Source organism: Falco peregrinus, chromosome 7 (genome assembly GCF_023634155.1).
Source record: "Falco peregrinus isolate bFalPer1 chromosome 7, bFalPer1.pri, whole genome shotgun sequence".
Taxonomy (NCBI): Eukaryota; Metazoa; Chordata; class Aves; order Falconiformes; family Falconidae; genus Falco; species Falco peregrinus.
Genome location: NC_073727.1, coordinates 30,001,123 through 30,023,393, shown reverse-complemented (window position 1 = coordinate 30,023,393; position 22,271 = coordinate 30,001,123). Strand labels below are relative to the sequence as shown.

General features: G+C 42.4%; 1 protein-coding gene across 1 annotated transcript; it reads right to left on the bottom strand.

The window, feature by feature from the left end:
• Positions 1-2,880: 2,880 nt before the first annotated feature.
• Positions 2,881-20,620, bottom strand: NUS1 (NUS1 dehydrodolichyl diphosphate synthase subunit). Its single transcript, XM_055810214.1, has 5 exons — positions 19,992-20,620; positions 11,188-11,310; positions 8,616-8,768; positions 4,381-4,480; positions 2,881-3,111 (listed from the first exon to the last, which is right to left on the bottom strand). The coding sequence occupies exons 1-5, from the start codon at positions 20,392-20,394 to the stop codon at positions 3,021-3,023; spliced, it is 870 nt and encodes a 289-aa protein (XP_055666189.1). The 5' UTR covers positions 20,395-20,620; the 3' UTR covers positions 2,881-3,020.
• Between the last annotated feature and the right edge of the window lie 1,651 nt (positions 20,621-22,271).

The following is a 22,271-nucleotide window of genomic DNA, read 5'->3' as shown; positions in this document are numbered from 1 at the left end:
TTCAAAACTTACCTGAACACTAACTTCCCGTTTCAAAAGGGTTCATGCTCAGCACCCAGGCACCCCGCAGGCTGTGGAGGCTTCTTCTACACCATGTTTCTCAGCCTCACCATGCTCCAAAGGAGAGAGCTGGCAGCCAGCCAAGCCCAGCACGAGGTTCAGGACTGACTCAGCACCAGGAAGCAAGCTTTTTAGTAGCCAGGAACAAGTTTAGCAAGTTCCCAGGGCAATCAAAAAGGGCTTGGTTTTCTTTCTCTTGTGTTTTTTTGGTGGTTTTTTTTATTATTATTATTATCATATTTTTATAGTAAATGCTTTACCATAAAAGCTCACACATTAGCTTCTATGAAGTTGGAAGTAGTAGACAATCTGTCCAGTTCTTACAACACAGAAAGCAATTTAAGAGCACGCCATTTAAGTTCTCTACTTTCCCAGAGTGATGTAGCAATATGAGTAAGATTACATCTCAGTCAAACCTGCGAAAGCGTTCATGTATCACCATAGCCTGTAGAAAGATTATAGTCTTTTATTGATTTCTTGGTTTACAGATTCAGATTTAACTTTCAATAATAAAGTTCAATAAATTGATTCCCTAATCATAAAAACTTGTTTTACACATTATGTACAGGTACCCAGAGACTACAGCCATACAGCATGTCACAGCTATACCACAGACCTTCACACAGAACAAGGCAGGGAGAGGTGCTAACTGCAATGACATACATTCAGAGATCAAGTTGTGGATATGCACAGTGCATTTGGCACAGCTCACTGAAGATTGCCCACACAGGGACAGTAAAATAACCCCAACTAAGTGATAACATGGATTAGTTCAACTACATTAATTCCAGGAGGAACACTTCATTCACAATTAAACTAGCCATCAGAAGAGATTTGATTAAGTTGAATCAAATGCAGCTGAACTAATCATATTTTAGTTTCATTAAGCATCCCTCTATAGACAAATATTAGACCTTGAGACCCATCTCCAGTAGAAAACAAGTCTTTTTAGTTGAGATAGGCAGAAGTTTGAGGATTGAGGGGAGCTCAGGTATTAGAAGTATTCTTTGGCAGTTTGATACACATATAAAAAATAGATTACTTTTGAGGACTAAACTAGGCTTTTCCCATTTTATATCTTTACTGCCAGCACCAGAACTGCTTCAGTGACACAGTAACACTTACACATGGTAACTTAAACACAACCTTACATTTTAAAGAAACAAAATTATTATTACAGATAAACTTCAGTACTCCAGGTAGCCTCCAACAGGCTCCCCACAATTAACATTCAGCAAGAAAGCTTTCCTATGGCAATGACAGAACCCAGGAAACACTGCATGACTGTTCATCTTCTCTGCCACACAGTAACTGGTAAACATCAGAGACCAGTCTGCAAAAGGCAGCCAACTGTGCTCTGAACATTCCAGCTCATATAGGATGTTATTTGATGTCAAAAACATTAGTTAATTGATTAAACATCCCCTTCTCTTTTATGAGATGAAGTAGACCACAGCTCTTTCCTGTAACTGCAATCTGATCTTAGCTGCAGGTTTTTGTCATACTCAAGAGTTTACACAATCAGCTTTGTAACACTACATGAAGCTACAACAGTTGAAATATACTGTTTCACAAAGCAGCATTCATTTAAAATCTGGCAATTCCCTTTTAAAAGCAGTTGTTTTCCCTCCTAGTGACATGTCTATCCCAAAGGAGATATAAAGCAACACTCATTTTGAAGAGGGGAAAGAAAAAATATAAGGAAACACTTCCAGAATGAAGTGTCCAACAGTTCTACAGCCTGTAGGGCGGAAGGCCGCAATATTAATTCTCATCTCCAGTAATACAGCTCTAAAGATATTGCTTTGTCCAAATGCTGCTATAAAGACTTCCAATTTCAAATTACTTCCAACAACAGGAATGTAACTCAAATGGGGCATTCCACAATGAAGACCATTCAGCTAATGTATCTATTTAGTTATCTCAGTTTTGAGATACTGTAGTGCAGCTTCATCTTCTTGTCTGCTGCAGACTCCCATTCAAACTTCCAACACACAGCTCAGAACAAACCTAACAAAAGGCTTAACCAGACTCCCTGCTGGGTACACGAGCACAACAAGCAAGTCACATTAGCCATGGAAGTGGACAGTCAGTTTTCAGGTTTTTCAGCAAGTGATGCCAGAGCCTCGGCCAGCTTGTCACATTAAGTGAGAATTTTATGGGGAAGATAGGTATACAAACAATACATAGTACTGTTTGTGCTTAGTCCCTATGGAAAAACTAACCTGATGCTAAAAAAAAATTCATTCAGGGCTGTAGCAATACTATGATTTGACCTCTTCAAGGGGGGTGGGGGTGGGGTGGGGAGAGGGAAGGGGGGGGAAGAGAGAGAGAAAATGGGTAGTGCTACACAGAATGCCTAATCCACTTACCATAGAAGCTGCCATTCCTTTTTATGGAATCTTCTCAGTATTTCTAGAACTTGCTACCTACTGCTGGCTTAGTCATCACAGCCAAGTAGCAGTCTCTATTCTCAGTTAACAAAATGGTCCCCTCTGAAATTCACATATTATATAGTAAATATATTTGAAGATAAACCAGATGATTTGCCCCAGAATACCTGACCATATAGATAGAATTAAAAAGAAACAAACTGACATGAAAGTTCTTCCTTGGATTTAAGGACCTTCAGGGCACAGAACTCTTATTTATGTTGTCCTGTACATTTCACAAGACTTAATTCTTGCATGTTCTTTTGGTCACTTGGACATGAAAAAGAGTAATTCAGCTCTGAACAGTTTTGCTTACAGTAACTTTGTTTTCATGAAGATAATCTGTGAATTTTCCCCTCCCCATAGATTCTCACGCATTCACACAGACTCTCTAGAAAGGTAAGACACTTTATTGAATCTGTTGATAAATTAAGAAAGGACTATGAACCAGACTTATGGGTCACAGGTGCTTGTAAACAGACATCAATTCCTTCCCACAGAGAGCCTGACTCCATGCTTAGCCAAAAGTCACTTTCCCCATCGCTGCTCACAGGCTGCATAGTGATGGAGGGCAGAGAAGAAGTCTTCATAGCTGATGTTCAGGTGGGAAGGCAAAGAACTGAGAAAGCAAGGTAGAAGAGTCAAAATAAGCTTTTATAAACACTGCACCATTTGTACGGGCAGTCAGGGATATCACTACTTAAAGCAAGCTGTTGTCTAAGTAACCTTGTGAAGCTGAGAACAACACTTATCACTCGACTCTAGTAACTGAACTAGCTGTTAGCACCGTGTTACCCTCTAAAACAAAGCCTACCCATTAGAGCACACCGGGCACTTCACATTAGTGAGAGCTGCAGAAGCACAAGTTTGCCCAGACATTTAAGTGCCCTATAAAAGCTCTCAGATTTAAGAAATACAGCAACTCTAGTCAGTTCAGCTATTTTCAAAATTGGAAAGTTATCCAGAGATATGATCATCTTGCATTATCTTATTTCCCTTATATTCTTAGTTTCCCTGTTAGAAACCTGTTAGCAACTCAACCCACATAAGGAACACTGACAGAACTGGGATTGGACCACAGAGACTAGATGGTGACAGAAGTTGTTCCTTAAGCCCGAAGAATAAAGCCTGCTGTTGCCTAACCATAGCTAAAGCTGCAACAATGGATGCTTGACAGGTTTCATTTAACAATTCTTAAATATTCTCAAATCGATCTCCAGGCACCTTTGTTTAGACAGATCTCCTCTTTCCATAAAGTCAAAGACTTAAGCTACTGTCCTGGTTTTGGCTGGGATAGAATTGATTTTCTTACTAGTAGCTGGTACAGTGCTGTGTTTTTTGATTTAGTATGAGAATGATGTTAACACAAAGAAGTTTTAGTTGCTGCTAAGTAATGCTTACTCTAACTCAAGACCTTTTCAGCTTCCCATGCTCTGCCACTGAGGGAGTGCACAAGGAGCTGAGAGGGAACAGCTGACCCAAACTAGCCAAAGGGTATTCCACACCACAGAATGTCATGCTCAGTATATAAACTGAGGGGAATTGGCCAGGAGGGGCCCATCGCTGCCAGGGACTGGCTGGGCATTGGTAAGCAGGTGGTGAGCAACTGTATTGTGCATCACTTGTCTTTCTTGGGTTTTATTTCTCTCTCTTTTTGTAGTCTTCCTTTTCATTACAATTATTACAGTGTTATTACATTTTATTTCAATTAAACTGTTCTTAACTCACAGGTTTTACTTTTTTCCTGATTCTCCTCCACACCCCACAACAGGGTGGGTGGGGAAAGGGGTGATCAAGCAGCTGTGTGGTACTTAGTTGCCAGATGGGGTTAAACCACAACAGTTAGTTATTATTCCAACCCATTTCACAGTATTTATACGCAACTCACATGATCTCTGTCAGCCTGATGTGCCACGGAAGGAATCCTAATGTGCTGTCCACAGGACCAAACTTCAAGACTAAATCAGGATCAGGAAATCCATTTGTACCTGTAAGAACAAGTTCAATTAGGTTTTATTTAATTCACCAGAAGACTTGTTTTATTTCTAAACCATAAGGCATCTGTTTTTCTTTAAATGCATTTGTTTTTGTTTTTTTTTTAAATGAAGTGAACCTCCTAAGGACAAGTTAACAATTAAAAGCCCAAGAGGACAGACTGGTCTTGCACCACCCGAACAGGACAAACTAAGCAAAAGCTAAGGTACCCACTGCAGGCCCATCTGGGCTGTTATTTTTATGTCAGGTAACTTTCAAAGACTTGGTAAGGAAGTGATAGGAACACTTACATTGTTCTGAGTAACAGCAAACCTTAACCCTGACTTGTTCTAATTTTGTCTTGGCAAACTTTATTTTAGTAGCATAGAACATGCTGTACCCTGACTCCTACCTACTGCAGTCCTAACTACGCAGAGTTGTAGTCAAGTAAAGGACTATTAACACCAAAAAAATCCAAACAACTTAAGAACAACTTGATATTGCAGACCATTAGGAAAACAAGTTGTAAAAAAAAATCCTGTCAGATGAATTGCTCCTGTCTCAGTATGGAGCTAGACAGACAATTTTAAAAACAACTTTTACTATAATGTTTCAGACAAGCTGTTGCAGGTGAAATCTTTCTAGTTAGATGAGTGAGGAAGGACAGGGCCATTTTTTTTCCCCCCTCCCACTACTAAGCAGACAGCATGACCCATCCCAGGGCAGGGCTAGGTAACACTGAAGGAGACTTCACTAGGTGCCCACACTTCTACTCCCCATACCTTAAAACCCCAGTCACTGTCATTGCACTGATGAGAGCATCCTATTGATCTTCTAATGTTGAAGACAAATCAGTGACCAAACCACAGTCTCCCTTCCATAAACTTCTGCCATGCCTGAGCTAGACCAGGCTAAAATTGACAGACAGGCAATACGCTTAGAACAGTATTAGTCCAGCTTTCCCTGCTAATTCTAGCAAGTTGATTGGGGTAACATGTGAAAACCAGTACAGTACCCCAAAGGGACCCAAGAAGGTACGGTGTTCTTCATGCACCTACCTACCTCATCTGAAAAGCATTCCAGCAGCCATAACCCTACTGTGCTATAGTGCTGCAATTAGTCATAATTATTGCATGCTATTTCTTGTCACCCCTTCCATTATCCACTCATTCTATGAGTTAACAGCAAGAGCGCTTACACTGCATAATGCCCACCTTTAACAGATAAAAGTTTAATACTGCTCATTTGTTCTGAACTTCATATGTCATTTCTCAGTTTTCTCACTTGTTTTTAAAAAAAAACAACACACCCAAACCAGTTAAGAGCCTTTTACAAGTCTAAGTTTAATTGTAGAGGAAGTTAAATTTTGGGAATAACAGAACAGGAAACTAAAGTTCTATCAGATTTCACTCCGCCCAGGTTTTGAAACAGAAGCTGGAGACTTCAGAAAGTTCATATCCTCCCTCCTCACTGAATCATCGGAACAGTAATCTTTTTACCAGACGTAAAGAAGCTATGTTCCCAAGCATGTGTATTTCTGAGGAAGGATGAAGTATTTACATGACTGCTTTGTGCCATCATCCAAATCTCATCCCAAAGTTAAGAAAAAATTATAAAGCAAAAGCCACTTATGCGTTCAGAAGCTTGCATGTTAGTATGAAAGAGCTTTGCAGGGAAGCAGTGAATACTTAGAAGTGGGGACTCTGGAGGAAGTGGACAGCTTTACTCATCAGCTGATTCAGTAGCTGAGTACTCCTCAGCTGGCCAGTTCAGCAGCAGGATCTTCAACACTGCAATGGCTTTTCAAACAGGGAAAGACCTTCAGAGCCCAGTTAATGCTAATACTTCCTTCTGGTTCCTATCTGAAGGAAAATGAAAATGTACACTGTAGTATTACTGTCAGAACAGCCTACTCTAAACACAGCTTTCCACTCTGCATTCATTTCTCTACCTAAATTTATCAACACTACAGATACTTCACACATGGAAGCTCCCTCAGAGCTGCTAGAGTTACAGCACTCTCCAAGTTTAGCACACGATAGAAGGATTTGGGAATTGACTCAAAAAAACAAAAAAAAGCCAAAAGGCTTGGACACTCAAGGGACAGGAAACTGGCAACATCCCTTCTACGTCAGGAGTTCTGAGAGGGGAATATGAAGGAATTTCTAGAGCTGATAGCACTACCCTTCTCTTCTCCACATAGATTTTTTTAGGGCAACTTCAACAGCCTTAATTGATAGTCATGTTCTTTACTGGGAAGGTGGACAGCAAGTAGAGACAATATTATAATGCAGCTTTTTTTTAATCCTACTTTTCTGAAAACAAGCTGGTTAGTTGAGGCATTGCTCATAAGAAAGTACTCTTACACTGAAGAAAATGCAAGCTGTAAGAATTAGAGCATGAGTGGATTAAGAACCAGAAACACCACATGACAAGCTAGAACCATACCATTTCAACATTAGACTTCAATAACTGCATCTTAAATATGAACATAAAGTTAAAAACCTACATTATCAGGTATTTAAATTAAAATATGAAGAACGAGAAACTTATGGCAGTCACCATGAACGCAAACCCTAAAAATAAAACTACTCAAGTACTGCTTTTCAGAACTCACTCTCATCTTACATCAGTAACTCACAGATGTTTACATTCAATATCTTTCCATTAAGGATGCACAGAAACTAAATTTGCTTACAACTAAAATAAGTAGTTTCATAAGCTGCTACTAAATAAGTCATGAAAGAATAGATCATCTTCAACTGGCCCAAACATCAAAACCAAGCCAATTAATAAGCAGGACTAGTTATAAATACTATCCTTAGTTATTAGCCACATAGATTAAGCAGCCTGTTTCAAAGTTTACACTTCTGACAGTTTCAAAGTCTAGGAGATTTCTCTTTCTGTGCTTAGCTAGCATGCATTACTTAACAAGAATCCTATTCAATGTAAGACTGGACCTAATACTTTTACCATACCCAGACACTTAAACGCACAGACAGAAGATCATAAGTGTCTGAGAAACTCCAGTTAAACATCACTGGCCAAAATACATACATGGGTATAATTTTTCACCAGTTTTTCATTTAATGAGTGACTGTTTTAAAGAAGCAATTATTCACTTCCTTAAACTGCCTTTGTAGTATAACAGGACAGATGTCTTACGTTACTTGTTCAGATACCTTATTCAATATGTTTAATAATTCTGTTAGTGAGAAGCTATCAAACCGCATGCTGACAACAGGGATAGAATTCAGTTTGAAGTGGAGATTGAAGTGTCCAAACTGCAACAGCAGTCAGTCTGCAGAGCAATTCAGTCGACCACCAATTTTAAAAGAAAAAAAATAATCACTCTGAAGTCCAATTAACAGAAGCCACACTTAAGATAGTGTGCCTGCAGACATCCAAGCTGAAGTGTGCAATCTGAAACCTGAACCCTGCCAAGCTAATTAAGCTGCAATTAACATGCATGAACCACCTAGGAAAGCTGAGCAACTATTACAGCTCTATAGCACCACTGGGGAAGTGGAGGCTTGCTCTGAACTACTTCTCCCAGATGTGAGATTAGGGCAGCCCTGCCCTTTTCATAGCTATTGCACGTAGCCATGCACCTCAGTGCAGAGTTAGCAATCTGCATGAATCAGTAATGAAGATAACTAAGCTAGTGTGGGTTACACGGCAGGAAAAGATTGTAAAGTACACTACCATCTACACTCAGGGCAGTAGTTAGGCAGCAGTAACAGCTTTAAATGCTGTAACTAGATCCAGAAGAGACTCTGCCCATACCCGGGTTTGCAGCACGCTAGCCTGCAAGTTAACCTAAGTTATAACAGTCTAGTTTCAAGTGATCCCTGCAGTACTTTTTTTTCAGAAAACTCATTGCACAACATCCCACAGAGGCTGTAAACTCTGAAAAGCTAAGACTCTGCAATATAGCTTAAAGTTTCCTTTTTCTGCTTGAAGAAAAAAGTTCAAAAGACAGTAGACCAGTAAGAAATTCTTAGCAGAAGCCTGAAAGCAAGTCATAACTTACCCCGATAGCCTAAGCATCAAGATGCATACATTCTAAGCAATAAATATACTAGAAACCAAAACTGTTACAAATCTGATACTCTTTCCCCTCTTCCCCACAGACCATGTCATACTTACTACTTAATAAGTTGTCTAACACATTCACATCCAGGTCTGTGTATGTTCTTTGCTGCTGTGCTACCAACTGACAAAAGCTCTGAGCAGCTTTTACTATGTCTGCTTTTCCATCTTCTGGAGACAGCACCTTCAATGTAGATTGGCAATTTAAAACTGAAAGTACAAAACACAGTTTAAAAGCAACAGAAATATAGTTGTTTTGAATGTGCTTTAGATAGTCACAGGATATATTTGAAAGGAACTTGTAGTTTACTTCCTGTATTATACAACTGGATACACTTGATCCATCTCTTACAGGAGTAGTCAAGTCTTCTGGATTTGCTGTATTACTAAAACACAAATTTAAGGCAATTATTTTGAGAGGTCTTCTGAAAAGTGGTTTAATTAACGTCAGTCTTGACATGTGGAGTCTTCCAGGAAACTTGCATTTGTTCTTACACTGTCAGGCAAAGCAGTGAGAGGAAAGTGCCTAAACAGTAAACTGGGGAGTCGTTACTGCAGAAAGATCTGCAGTTCAGGGAAAGGGAAAAAAGATCTAATTCCTACCCTAAAAGAGGAAGGTGTTTCAACAGCTGCTGTGGACACTCATGTGACACTGATTAAGCTGGAGCTCTTCCCAAATATGATCCCAGAATCTTTCAGCAGCATTTCAAAACTGATGCAAGAGTTCCAACATTGATTTAAGGTTGCTACAGAGAGCTAGGAACCAGATGTAATAGCTATGAAATTGACCCATTAATCTCTATGGCTGACTTAAGAAGACATTTCACAACAATCTTACTGTCTACACTATGGTGAGGCAAGAGTCTCCTCACACTACATGACTTGCTTTATCATCAGTTCTGATAAGGTACCCCTTAGGTAACTCAGGTAAACTTAAGAAAGCTGAAGGCTACCAAGAGTGTCCTAAACCCAGCTTGAACTAACTAGGTTAAATACTAGTGTGGGGCTGTACGAGACTTATATAGAACTTATGGTTGTTATAATCAGATACTTCAAAATAGTGTTTCTTAAAAGTGCATAACTTGACTGTAAAGAACCACGGAATACAGTCAGAAGACTCGTAAGAACACCTCAAAAACCCTCAGTCTATCCAAAACTACCACAATGAAAATAATTGTTCCTTGATATTGTTTAATTTGTCACATGTCCCATGTTAAAGGATCTCTCTCTAACAGTATTCATAAATAGAAGACATGTCATTTTGCTTCTCAAAAGTTAAAACTTGCAGTTTAATATTATAAAATGGACAGATACCAGGTTGCTCGGTTCAAAGTATGGAGCATCTGATCTGACTGTGGAGCCTTCTAAGAAAGAGTGAAAAATTCTAAAAAGAGCAGAAAACACCTCTGCTTTTCATAGTTTCCTTCACAAAAGGCTCCCGAGACTTAAATGTACCTTTTCAGTCAGCAAGTCTTGAGCAGTCTTTGAGTAGCTCATTTAGTCTGGATGTAAAGATCCTGATTCAGGTAAGTGCAGCTAAGTATGCTAGTTAATGACATTAGCAGCCTGTCTACCCCATTTTCTGTTTGTTATTTCAACCTTCACAGGAATAAAGAGAAATAACATGAAACTTGGATGCTTCCATGTAAACGCTAGCACCTTAGCCTAAGTTGCTTATAAGGTAAGTTTATGTTGAAACACATAGAACTCTGTGCTGGAAAACTGGTGCAAGTGATCTTGCCATCCCATCGTCCCTTTTACAGGAAGCAAAACGCAGCCAGCAGCCTCTTAAATGCAGCTAAATGTACTACAGCTTGCGAAATCTAGTTTTTTCTTAAGTCTTTAAGCTATGTAGCATGATTGCCCTAAAACACAAGGGTTTTATTATGAAACCTATTTAAATATTACAAGCCACAGTTAGGAGAGCTGTAAGTATCAATCTATCCCTCTAAGGCAAAGGCCTGCTTTAGTAAGCACATGCTTATGACTTACTACATTTTGAACAGAATTCTAGCATTTGGTTACTCAGCATACATAAATGAATACTTGCAGCACACAATATTGAATAAGGAACATTAACCTTGAAGCATATTCCTGTTTCTCATTTCTACATGCAAAAGCTACTATCACAGAGTATTATTTTTTTTAACTTACACCCTTTACCTTCCCAGTGTCATTATACATTGCCATGACAATGTGCAGTTTTGCTCTTTCCCTTCTTCCTTCCCACTCTGATGTATAAGTTTGGAAAGATAGAAGTGTTAACTTGACATCAGGTCCCTTACATTTACTCCAGTGCTTTTTCAACTCTCTCAGCAAAAGAATTCACTTCACTGAAACAATAGCGTTGAGCTACACTGATGCATTAAAAGGGTCATGGTACAACAGTCAGGGTAAAGGAAAGATCAGACTACCCAGTAATCATCACTATGGGAAAGAGGGCATTACTGTATTATCAGTTAGGAACAAAGCAGCACAATGGAAGTTTAATATTATCCCAGGAAGGTTGCATGATAATCAGTTGCTTAATGAAGGGAAAGGTACACAGGATTGTGTTTAAGGAAAAGCAGAGTTATGATTTATATACAGCTATTTAGTCATACCAATCCCTCTGCGCAATTCATCTTACCTTGATCAGCTTTGTCTTGATTCGCAAATTCCACTGTGTACTTTGAGCAATCTAGTCCTAAGAGTTCTTGCTGCTGTTTCAAAATTTCATCCATCAATCTTGAATTATTCCTCTTGAAAATACCTTTAAAAAAGGGTGCATGTCAGCCAACTCCTACAAAGGGTAGTACAAAACAAATCTGACACTAGGCAAGAAGAAAAGAGAATCAGGTAGTCAGTACTGGTTTCAAACCGGAGTTCACAAGTACGATAAGAATCCAAAACAACTGCTACTGCATATGACTAGCTTTAGTGACCTTGCAAAAAGAATTAATGTGCTTTTGTTCCTCTTTCACCCAGGCTGGTTTAAGTAGCAAGCTGCAATTGCATGAGGGATAGTTTAAGACTTACTGCCCTTAGTAAGCTAGCAATAGTTTGAGATAGCAATACCCTACCAGCACACGGCCATCAAGTTTCTTTAATGCCCACGCTGCTGTAGGTTTGCAGATTAAGTCTGCTACCACTTACTGTCTTACTACTGAAGCCCCAGGCTAACAGTGCAAGTCAATACTAAATCAGTGTATCAGGCACAGTAACTGCACTCTTACGCTATGGCCAACGTCATAGATTTCCTAAAAACAGGATTTCACAAGCTGTATATTTCAAGGAATTAATGCAGCCTCCAAGGCCTTTTTATGCTTACCTGTTTATGGCAGACATATTTTGAGTGCAGCAGATTACAAAAAACTGCTAACTAAATATACTTAGGATCCCATTCTAAAATAAATCCTAGCTCTTGAGACACAACTATTTATAATTAAAAGCCACAGTAAAAATTAAGTGTTTCAGCTTAATTATCTACCATGCAACAGTGTGGCTAGCCATATTTACTTAGGAATTGATAATGCTTTTATCACATTGTATCCAGGGGTTGGCACTAAGAGCTCAGGTTTCATTCAGAAATCCCATGTCAAGCACTTCTGTTGACCAGTCCAAAAATGCCCACACAATCTAACAAGAAACACTGAACTCTATTCAACAGCTCAACGCAATTCTGAGATTAGTAACTGCTACAAACAGCAGTTTCCACATCAGCAGTGGTCAGTGTATAAGCATTGGGTTAAGACCGTACGTAATATATCAGGAGTTAGTTTGCAACATGAAGCGATACAACTCATTTAATATGCTAGCCTTTAGGCCTAGTGAGTTAGTATTTTTACACAGGTTTCATTAGATGTTTTAACAGGTGGTAAAGCATCTGATTTTCCTCCCATCCTGGACACTTCCTGCAAAAAAATAATTTGCTTCGTTACACAAGTGTTTGCAATGCTTATAACTGATTTCACATGTTGACAAGTAAACCTCAGTAAGGCAGCAACCTTGATAGAAAAAAAGTGTTAGATTTTCACTAAGTATAATGTTAAATTGTTACACTTTGTGCTCCTGCTTATTAGTGTATATTCATACGTATTAGAAATTGAGACTGCTGCTTTACTGTCTGATACAACTCTGCTCGGGTAAGTCTGTTCTGTGCTAGAGTTAGCACTGTCTTCCTTACACCTAAGATCAGTGCAGCTATTGCCATTGCTAATCCCACACCATCTTCAAGTAAGATCTATACGAGGTTGCATGTACCTCACCTCTAAGAGTCACTTGACTTCAGTCCACTTTTCAAGATGAGAAAAAACACACCTGATGTTCAATAATCAGAAAATGAGTTGGCATAGTTAGGAGGGTCTCCCAATCTGGAAACAGACAGCTGCTCTCTTCTTCCCCACCCAACACAAATGACGTCAATTCTTTTCTCTTGAAAAGTTGTTACCTATTCCCATCAAAGGTCAGAAGAACAGATTTAAGAATCCACACTCCAGCTCTGAAGTAAATTAAGGCATTGAGGATAACAGGCAGGAGAATAGACTAAGGTGCTTACTGCTCTATAAGAAAGAGCATCAGATAAGGACCTTTGCTGGACCGAGTCCTTTAATACATACAGTGGATACTGAAGACATGCTAGATTTGTTCTTGAGATTTATCCAAGTATCACCAGCATTTCCCTTTCACTCTCCTCACATATTTCACCCACCTCCTTTGTTCAAACCTGGGTCCTGTGTTGCTCTTTGAACAGCAGTTTTACATAAACTGGAAGCTATTGCAGTTATCACTGTATTGTGGTATTATCACTGTACAATTGTAATAAGTCTTTCCTGGAAAGACCTCCACACCTAAATTCCAACTGATCCACTAACCTTGACACACCTACAGTTTTCCTGCAGAGATGATCCTGAAGCACATCAGAAGGTAGAAAACATCCAAACTGAAATCTTCATTTAAAACAAATAACTTTGGGGAACTTTACTCCTTCAGCATTTCATCTCTCACTCAGTGGACAAGAGTTTTTCTTACAAATGCATACAATGGCAAGTCCAGCCAGAAGCAACATACATGGACCAAATTTACACTTGACTTTAAAAATTATTTTGCATAGTTGTGGCTCAGACACAGACTCCCTTATGTATCTCAAAAACAAATTTGCCTACAAGGTTCATTTCGTAAAATTTATAAAATACATCCAAGTTAGTTCTGGAAGATGCTTTTGTATATATGTATATGTATATATGATAGAGTAATCAAGAGTGCACGAGCAGATCAACTCACTGACAGAATTCAAGTGTTCCTAGGCAGCAAGACTTAAATCTTGATTTAATCCTACATTCCCATTTGTTCAGTCTTACACAAGTTGAAAGCAAGTCCATAACATGATTTTAACATTATAGAAAGTTAATGCCTGACAAGAGGTCTAATAAATTCTAGCAATAGAACAGCTGTTTGCTGTTAAGTGGGGAGAATTTCAGCCCAACTACTATTTCTAATATGGAACACAATCATGAAATTGTCACTATTATTTCTCATTAGAAACATTTTTTTTGAAAAGCAGAAACAGTTTTGTTCAGTTACGACTCTGGAGTCCTTACAGGCTAGTAAAAATGCGTATATTCCAGTAAATGAAGTGTTTTAAGAATTATGCATATTTAAGCACTATAATTCCCAAAGCAAGAGAGTACAAACTTCAGTAGTTCTGAAAAAAAAAACCAAAACAACAACTCACCAGCAGAAACTGAGAACTTCTGTTGTAAACATGAAAATCGCCCCTGGAAACAGCTCACAAGCTGCAAACCTGCTATTGATCATTAGTTCCCCTTACAGCAGGGGCAAACCAGAAGCGGGTTAGTTTTCTGCAGCAGTCCTCCTTACAGAGGTCTTTTCCAGGGCATGTGCCTTTTGCTCAGTTTTGCAGTAGTTACAAGCCATGCCCCTTCGCAGACAACCGTGGTGTTGCAGCATTTTAGGGTTAGAGACTGACAAATCCCTCTGTAATTAATAGGCCACGAGGTCAGCAGAAGCAAGGCTCAAAAGTGACAGGAAGTGCAAACTGGGAAGGGAACAACTGACACAGCTGGCATCAACCATCTGTTTGTCCAGCTAGACTACCACAGCCACCACCTGTTCATGCCTCGGTAGCATCTCAAGGTTCAACATTCTCACTTGCCCTGCATTATAATGCAGCACAACCCAGTAAAACACAGAATAAGAGTTGGCTCTTCCTTACGAGGAAATACCTTAACCAAAGTTAAGCATAGGAGAGAATACATTTCCACAGCATTTCAGTATTTTCTCAGCTCCCCTCCAGTGCCAACAAGGGAATAGTTGTAAGGTAACAAGTCTGTTTAAAGCATCAAAGTATCAACAGTTTGAGAAACATCAAATCATAACCCACTTCAAATGGGCAAGAAACTTAACACACGAACAACTTCTGCCCACATCCTCATGTTGGATCATGCTGGCTGATAACAGAGGAAAGCAGGCATTACACTGGACCTTATAGGATATGGAAAGCTAGAATACAAGAGCCTAGAAAAAATACAATCCAACTTTGAAAGTGGCTGAGGTCACTTAAGCTTCACCCCCATTGAAGCTACTTAAGCTAGCACTAAGAATACAAGTTAGAACTTAAAACCTCATGGGTGACCATTCCTCCCACATTTCTTCTTGGAGGGACGTTCTGTACCAGGAAAACAAGAGCTCATCAGCAATCAAGAGAAGGGATACTGCTTTCATACCACCCATACCTATAAGTAGATTACTTTCTGCAGATCAGCGTTAGTCCTTTTAATAAATGTGGTCTGCGGACTCCTCCCAACCAAACACCAAAATAAAACCATTGAAAATAAAGTTTAACATGGGTGAAGACCTATACCAGTATCACATGGCATATATTTCACAAAAGTGTTCTGGTAAATACAAAAATTGTGATTTTGTGTTATCTCCCCCAATGAAGCAAACATACTGAATGCCCAGAAAGTTTCATGGATTGACTAGAACTTCAAAATTATCAAGTAATTTGGAAGAAACTATTTTGTTAGCCCTGAATGTAGGCTTTTAATTTCTTTTGATTACTGCAATACTCTATCCTTTCAAAGAATTTCTAAGGGAGAATTGGTGAGAAGCAGTTCACTGGACAGCTAAACCCCGGATGAAGAAACCCAAGTTCTCAATACAGTCGTACTATGCCTTTTAAGAAACCTTCAGCCTGAAGCATCTACTCAAATGCCAAGATTCAGCAAGCTCTCAAAAGGCATTCTAGACACATCCCAAACTATCTCAGGAGAGCTTCACTGACGTACAGAAGTAATGCTCAAGCAAGCTCCCAAATGGCAAAGTAACTTTAACAGAAGAAAGCTGAAGCATGTGACACGGGTCAAAGGCTTCTGCTCCCCAGAAGGTACTTCCAACTGCTACTATATAATTGTACAATCACTGCCTTCTGACTGTGGGAAGGCTGCATTATTACTTCAGAGATAAGGTCTTGATCAGCATAGCTGGATTTCTACCAAGTAATAGGACTGGCAATACAGAAGTCCACAGAAATAAAATCCTTGATCAAAACCCTTACGTTTTAGTCAATCTGGATTTAATAACCAAGGTGCAGCCAGCAGCATTATGTTTATTATGGCTTTGTTCTGCTGCTTATTAATAAACACTGAGAGAATGAAAGAGGCCCCTACACACCAAATGCAGTAAAAGCATGCCACCTTAGGCCGCCAAGCCTGCTAGGGCAGGGGTGGAGATCGGTTTTGAGCACTGCAACTCATAGCACCATATATTTATTACAGTACAAGACAGTTACTTACATTATGATCCTCTTGCATTCTGCAAAGACCTTTTTACCCCAGGCTTCTGGCATACTTCATGGATTCAGAGAAGACAGCCAAGTACCTAATCACATCCCACAAGTATTACCCAATACATTTGTAGCATACTGGGTTCTGTAACTGCCCACAGGAATCGGCTCCAGCCAAGTTGCCCTTTACAGTTACTGGTGCAGCTGCTATAACACACTAGCATCAGCAGGGATGCAGCTACTTAGCTTGACACCAAAGAATATAGATACAACCTACTATTTAGTAATTTTGTTAAAAATACAAAAATTCACTATTATAAACAAATAAACAGCTTATCTGTCACTTCTTTAAAGAAAGTACTTCATGCTTCCCTCTCCTCCTACAAAAGGGGCAATTAAGGACACATTTTTAATGTAAGCCTTCTGCAGGAAACCGACACAGTATTTCTTCCAGAAAACGTAACCAGGGAAGACCACTCTTGTAATCAGTTTCCTGTTGCAATGAGAAGAATCTCTATACCACAAATATGCAGTGGAAAAAAAAAAAAAGGAACTAAACTAAAGTATACCTCAGTACATCTAACACAGATTCAGAGCACTTGTCATTGCATTTCCTTCTTCACCACAGCCAGCATCAGTGGGGACAACTTATTTTTGATAAGTCAATAGTTGGTATAACTGTATTAACACAAAACCTCTCTGAAGCAGATCAGCAGGCCAAAAGTAAGTCTCATTACCTGAGAAGCTTAAAACAAGTGTATAGCGTAGTTAAGGTTCACCTTTTGCTTACTGATAAAAGCAAGCTGTACCCAATTTTATTCATCCTCACTACACTGGTGTTACCATCAAGGGTTCCAGACATCACTATTACCAAGAACCAGATTTAGCAACAACTGTAACATCCTACTTAACAACTCTATCTGGAAATGCTGCATGCTCAATCCAGACACCATAAGGAGCTTCTCACCAAAAGAAAGGCAATGTATCTGCTGTTACCAGAAGCACATACTCAAGCCATATGAATGACTACTTGCTCACTCTCTGAAACCAGTTTAAAAGGCTCAGCTGACAAGACGCTGTGCAAAAAGCAGTTGTGGCTACTACCCCAGAAAACCTGTGAAGAACATCCATGTGTAATGGCAGCCTATCCTCATCAACTCTGAAAGTTTGGCAAAAGCCACCTATTTAAAACATTTTAATTGTTCTGCATCATCTTGCATTCTTCAATTATGTTCCAACAGACTGGAATTCAAGCTGGCAATTAAACCGGCATACTCTGGTATCAAGGAACTAACAGAAGAACGAACTACTGAAGAACATTGTCTTGATATTAGAGCAATGAGAACATGGCTACACTTTCAGTTGTCAAAGGTGTTAACAAAACCTCTTAACATGCAACTTTAGCACGAATCCTACAATGTATGGAAACAGCAGCAAATAATCTCAAAGATACTTTTTTTTCCTGAGCTGCCAACAACGACAATTGCTCTGCAAGCTTATTAAGCCACCCTACTCTTCAAAGGACATAACCTTGTCATTTCTGGTCATTCTATTTACAGGTTTTAAGTCAGTCTTAGATCTGACTGGATCTCAACACGTGTGCTGAAAAAGCAGAAGTGGCTTCTGCCTAATGAAGGTGTCAAGACACTACAACAGAACTGGCTCCTGCTTGTCAGACAGGATCTCAGTGACAGCGGCTACCAAAGCATTGGCTGATGCCTCCTCCCTCCCCAGTGTTGAACAGTTGCACAGCCAGCAAGCCAAAAACTAAGACCACCAATAAACATGACACTCAGCTGTATCTGTCCCTCAATTCAGTTCTCATTGACACCATTTATGCAGCACAATGCAGGGATCTGAAAAGGAATTAAATATACATACAGAACACATTAGGCAATAGTGCAGATAACTTATTTGAGGTCTGACAGAAATCTAGAGATCCCATACAATAAAATGTGTCTCTTCAGGCTTCAAGGGAAAGTCTCACTCTCATTTGGTACTAATGTTTGCTCTGCAGCATTTAACATGGTTGAATGCTTTCCAAGTTGACAACAAGAAAACATCAACATGTAAATGGCTTTTCAGAAGGTGCTGACTGTTTTCTCTGTCCTCGAGATGTTATCCGTATATTTTACGCCATTCCTTGAGTTTCAAATGAGGAAATACTCTCCCACTGAAACACAACATAACCAAGTTCCACAACAGCCCAGAACAGATGGCCAGTTTAAACTGCATGACTGGCATTAAGCCCAGTTTCTTAAAAAGATCTTAGAGAATTTAGTGAAAGTCAAGCTATTTAAGTCCTTTATCACATATAAAGGACCAGACATGAAACAGAACTCTTAATGGCAGCAGTTTAGAAAAACAAAATATTCACAAATGCCTATGTTCAGGGAAAGGCCTGCACATCTCAAATGCTTTTGCACACTTGATGACAATCAGCTACTTACGTGGGAGGTACTGCTGAGTTTTTCCTGAAAAAGTACTAGAAAACTATTATAGACTGTACTTCTAACCTGGCATAAATCCACAGAGTTGATCTAATTTGCATGACATCTCTAGACAGCCATCAGAAGCAGCTCAAAGCAAGTGTCACCACTGACAGCAACAGCACAGGGATCTCCAGCATGAAGCTTTCTCCTCCAGAGAGGACAGATTCAAGACACAGTCCATCTCATGCATTATTAGCCCTTCTGAGCTGATAGCTTATCTAGTCTCAGTTAGAGATCACATCTCAACAGCTAGGCAGAAAGCTTCACCTAAGAATATCTTGAATATGACTGGCTTCACCACCTCAGCAGGAAAGGACAGCTGTGAGGAAGACAGATCCGTTCCATGCTTATTCCACAGAACATTAAATCCAAACCCTGAACTTATCATTAAGATACTCAGTGACGTGGAATCAACTTACCTGCAAGAGCAAGAGTTCAGTCTTGCACCCAAGACCCAGTAATGAATAGAGTCACATAGTAGATATGAAAAAAACCTAAATTTTTCACAAGCACTGGCTTGGGGTTAATTCAAACATCAAGTAGCAATAGTCCTTATGCCACATGCAGGCCAGATAATTTAATTTTACAATACAGACTGCACACAGGACATACATGTTTATGTCCAACCACCTTTCCATCCTGCCTCTTCACATGAAAGGGAGTACATGAAATTAGATGACTGCTCTCGTTCATCTACATCTGGAAATTCAGACATGGCTCACAACACCCGCTCTTACAAGCTCTGAAGCTAAAGCTCTAACTTCTCTACTAACAGCCTGTACCCTACACGGCCATAGCTTTCAGATGCCAGCGGTTCCTGCCAGCCCAGGGCTAGGGACAAGGTTCCTGAAAGGCCCCACCACACCTGTCCCCTCCAGTGAGCAGGCGGCATCAGGTCACCCTGACCCAGGAGCTGGGGCAGGAGGTCACTCGGGGCATTCCCCAGCTTACCAGGGCCACGAGCTCCGCAGAGGCCAAGCGGCTCCAGGGGACGGGAAAGGAGCTGCCGACGGCGAGGCCGGCACGCGGCTCGGGAAGACCCCGGGTGCGGGAGCCCCTCCCCCGGCCCCAGCCCCAGCCCGGCGGCGCCGCGGGCCCCGGCAGCGCTTCCCCGGGGCGCCTCCGCGGCACGACCTCCTCCGCACTCCCGCTCACCATTATGGTCGTAGACGCTGACATAGGAGATGCCCACCGCCATGCACCACACCACCAGGCTGGCCATGTCCGCGTAGCTCGGCTCCTCCTCGGTCACCACCAGCCCCATGTGCACCGGCAGCTTCTGCAGGGCTCGCCCGTCCGAGCGCCACCGCTGCCGCCGCTGCGCCGCGCCCCCGGGCCGCCGGCGCGCCGCGCCCGCCTTGCGGAAGGCGAAAGCCCCGGCGGCGGGCGCCAGGAGGGCGCAGGAGGCGGCGGCGGAGGCGGCGCGGCGCCAGAGCCAGGCGCGGGGCCCGGCGGCGGCGCGGCCGCGCAGGCAGGCCAGCAGCGCGCGCTGCAGGCAGAGCAGGGCGCGCAGCAGGGCGTGCAGCGCGCGCCACGCCAGCCCGCCCGCCCCGCTCATGGGGGGCGCGCGGCGCGGGGCGGCGGCGCCGCCGCCAACCGACAGGAGCGCAGGGGGCAGCGGCGCGGGGCCCGCCGGGGGAGCCGCGGGGGGTGCCTCAACCGCAGCGCGCCGCTCGCCGCGCCGCCGCCATCCTCTCAGTGCGTCCGCGCCCACCGCCCGGCGAGCGCCGCCAGCGCGGCCATCTTCCTCCGCCCCGCCTGATCTTTCACCTCTCACCCCGCCACACGCACGGCGCCGGTTGGCCGCCAGGCAGCGCCGTCACTTCCGGCCACGGAGAGCGAATGACGTGGCCCTGAGGGACGGGACGGGGCGGGGCGGGGGAGGGAGGGATGGCTGGGAACGGCCCGGGGGCGGGGCGCGGCCGCCCCGCCCCTCAGGAGTGGGCGGGGTCTCGGGCCGGAGCCGCGCCCCCTGGCGGCCGTCGCTGGCACCGACCCCACCTGTGCCCGGGGGCGGGGAAGGCGCGGGGGTGACCGGGGCCGCGGGTGCAGCGTGACGCGGGGGTGGGGGTGCTCGTTGCTGCGCGCCGGCCCTCCCAGCTCTTCCGTGCGGGCTTCCCAGCGGGGCCGGGCCGCGGCCTGGGCTCGGCCTCGGGCTCGCCTTAGGACCCTCGGAGGGCCTTCTTGGCGGCCGTGGGGCCTCGTTCGCGCTGGCGTTTGGGACGGGGCGGGGGAAAGGGGAACGCCGCAGGGCAGCCGGGCCTCACGGCGGTCAGTGAAACCGGCACGTGCCACCCTGCAGGCCCCGCGGCCCGCGGGAGGGCCCCGGGCGGCCGGGCCGGTGAGGCTCGGGGGCGCGCGCCCCATCTCCCCGGTGCCCACGGAAGCTGCAGGGTGTGCTGCCTCGGCGTGTACCGGCCCCCGAATCCGAAGGGACGAACCCCACTGCTGGCACAAGATAGAGCTAACAAGCCAGCCCTGTGCCGTCAGACCGATGGGTGGGCTGAAAAGACAAAGGGAGGGAGGTATTTAAAGCACTCTCATTAAAAGAATCCGCCAATATTTAAAATTCTGTTTTTCTTGTTCATAAAAACAACTACTTCCCAGACTTGTAATACAGACCAACATTAGCCAGCAAAAACACCGAGAGACAAACCATGAGGAAGGCTTGTGCTGTGCCACCTAAGTCTTAAGCTACCAATATCCGAGTGGCTGGTGATACACTAAAAAGTTAATTTGTGAAGAAAAATGAACTTTGGTCTTTTAGTCCAGTTGTATAGCTTAACGTGTTGGGTGCCTAAGAAACCCAAGCGTCAATTGCATTTGCATAGGCAACATAACCAAATAGCTGCGTTCTGACACCTGACAGAACAGCCTCTGCGAAGGTGAGTGATCACTCGGTTCCTGAATGCCAACAGAAGATAAAGAATAATAGAAACTGTTTGCTTTGAAAAGCAATTTGCTGGTGTTACTCCTCAGTTATCAGCTGAGATTATGAACTGCCAGGAAACCCCTTAGATTACTGTTTGTAGATCACTGGGTTTAGTGGTCTCAGTAATGCAATTTTGTTTAGTTTTCAGGCACTTTGGGAACTGCTTGATAAAATCTGTACATACATCAGAGTTGATGTATATACCATAAAGTCCTTTTTTTTTTTGCGTGCAGAGGTCTGGAAGGTTCCTGCCAGTGAAGGGAGGCATTTGCAGTGTGCACTCCCATGGGAAGTACACCTAATCCAAAAGTATACACACAGCATCTTGAGGTATATTGTAGTCAATTAGCTATTCAGCTCTTCCAATAGACTCTTCCAAAGAGTTCATCTCACTTGATCTTATCCAAATATTTGTCAGAGGCATAGATCTATTTCCTGAGAATCTCCCTTCTCTTTACAACAACAGAATCGGCTCAAGTTGCCCCCAATGTTTTCATTCCTCA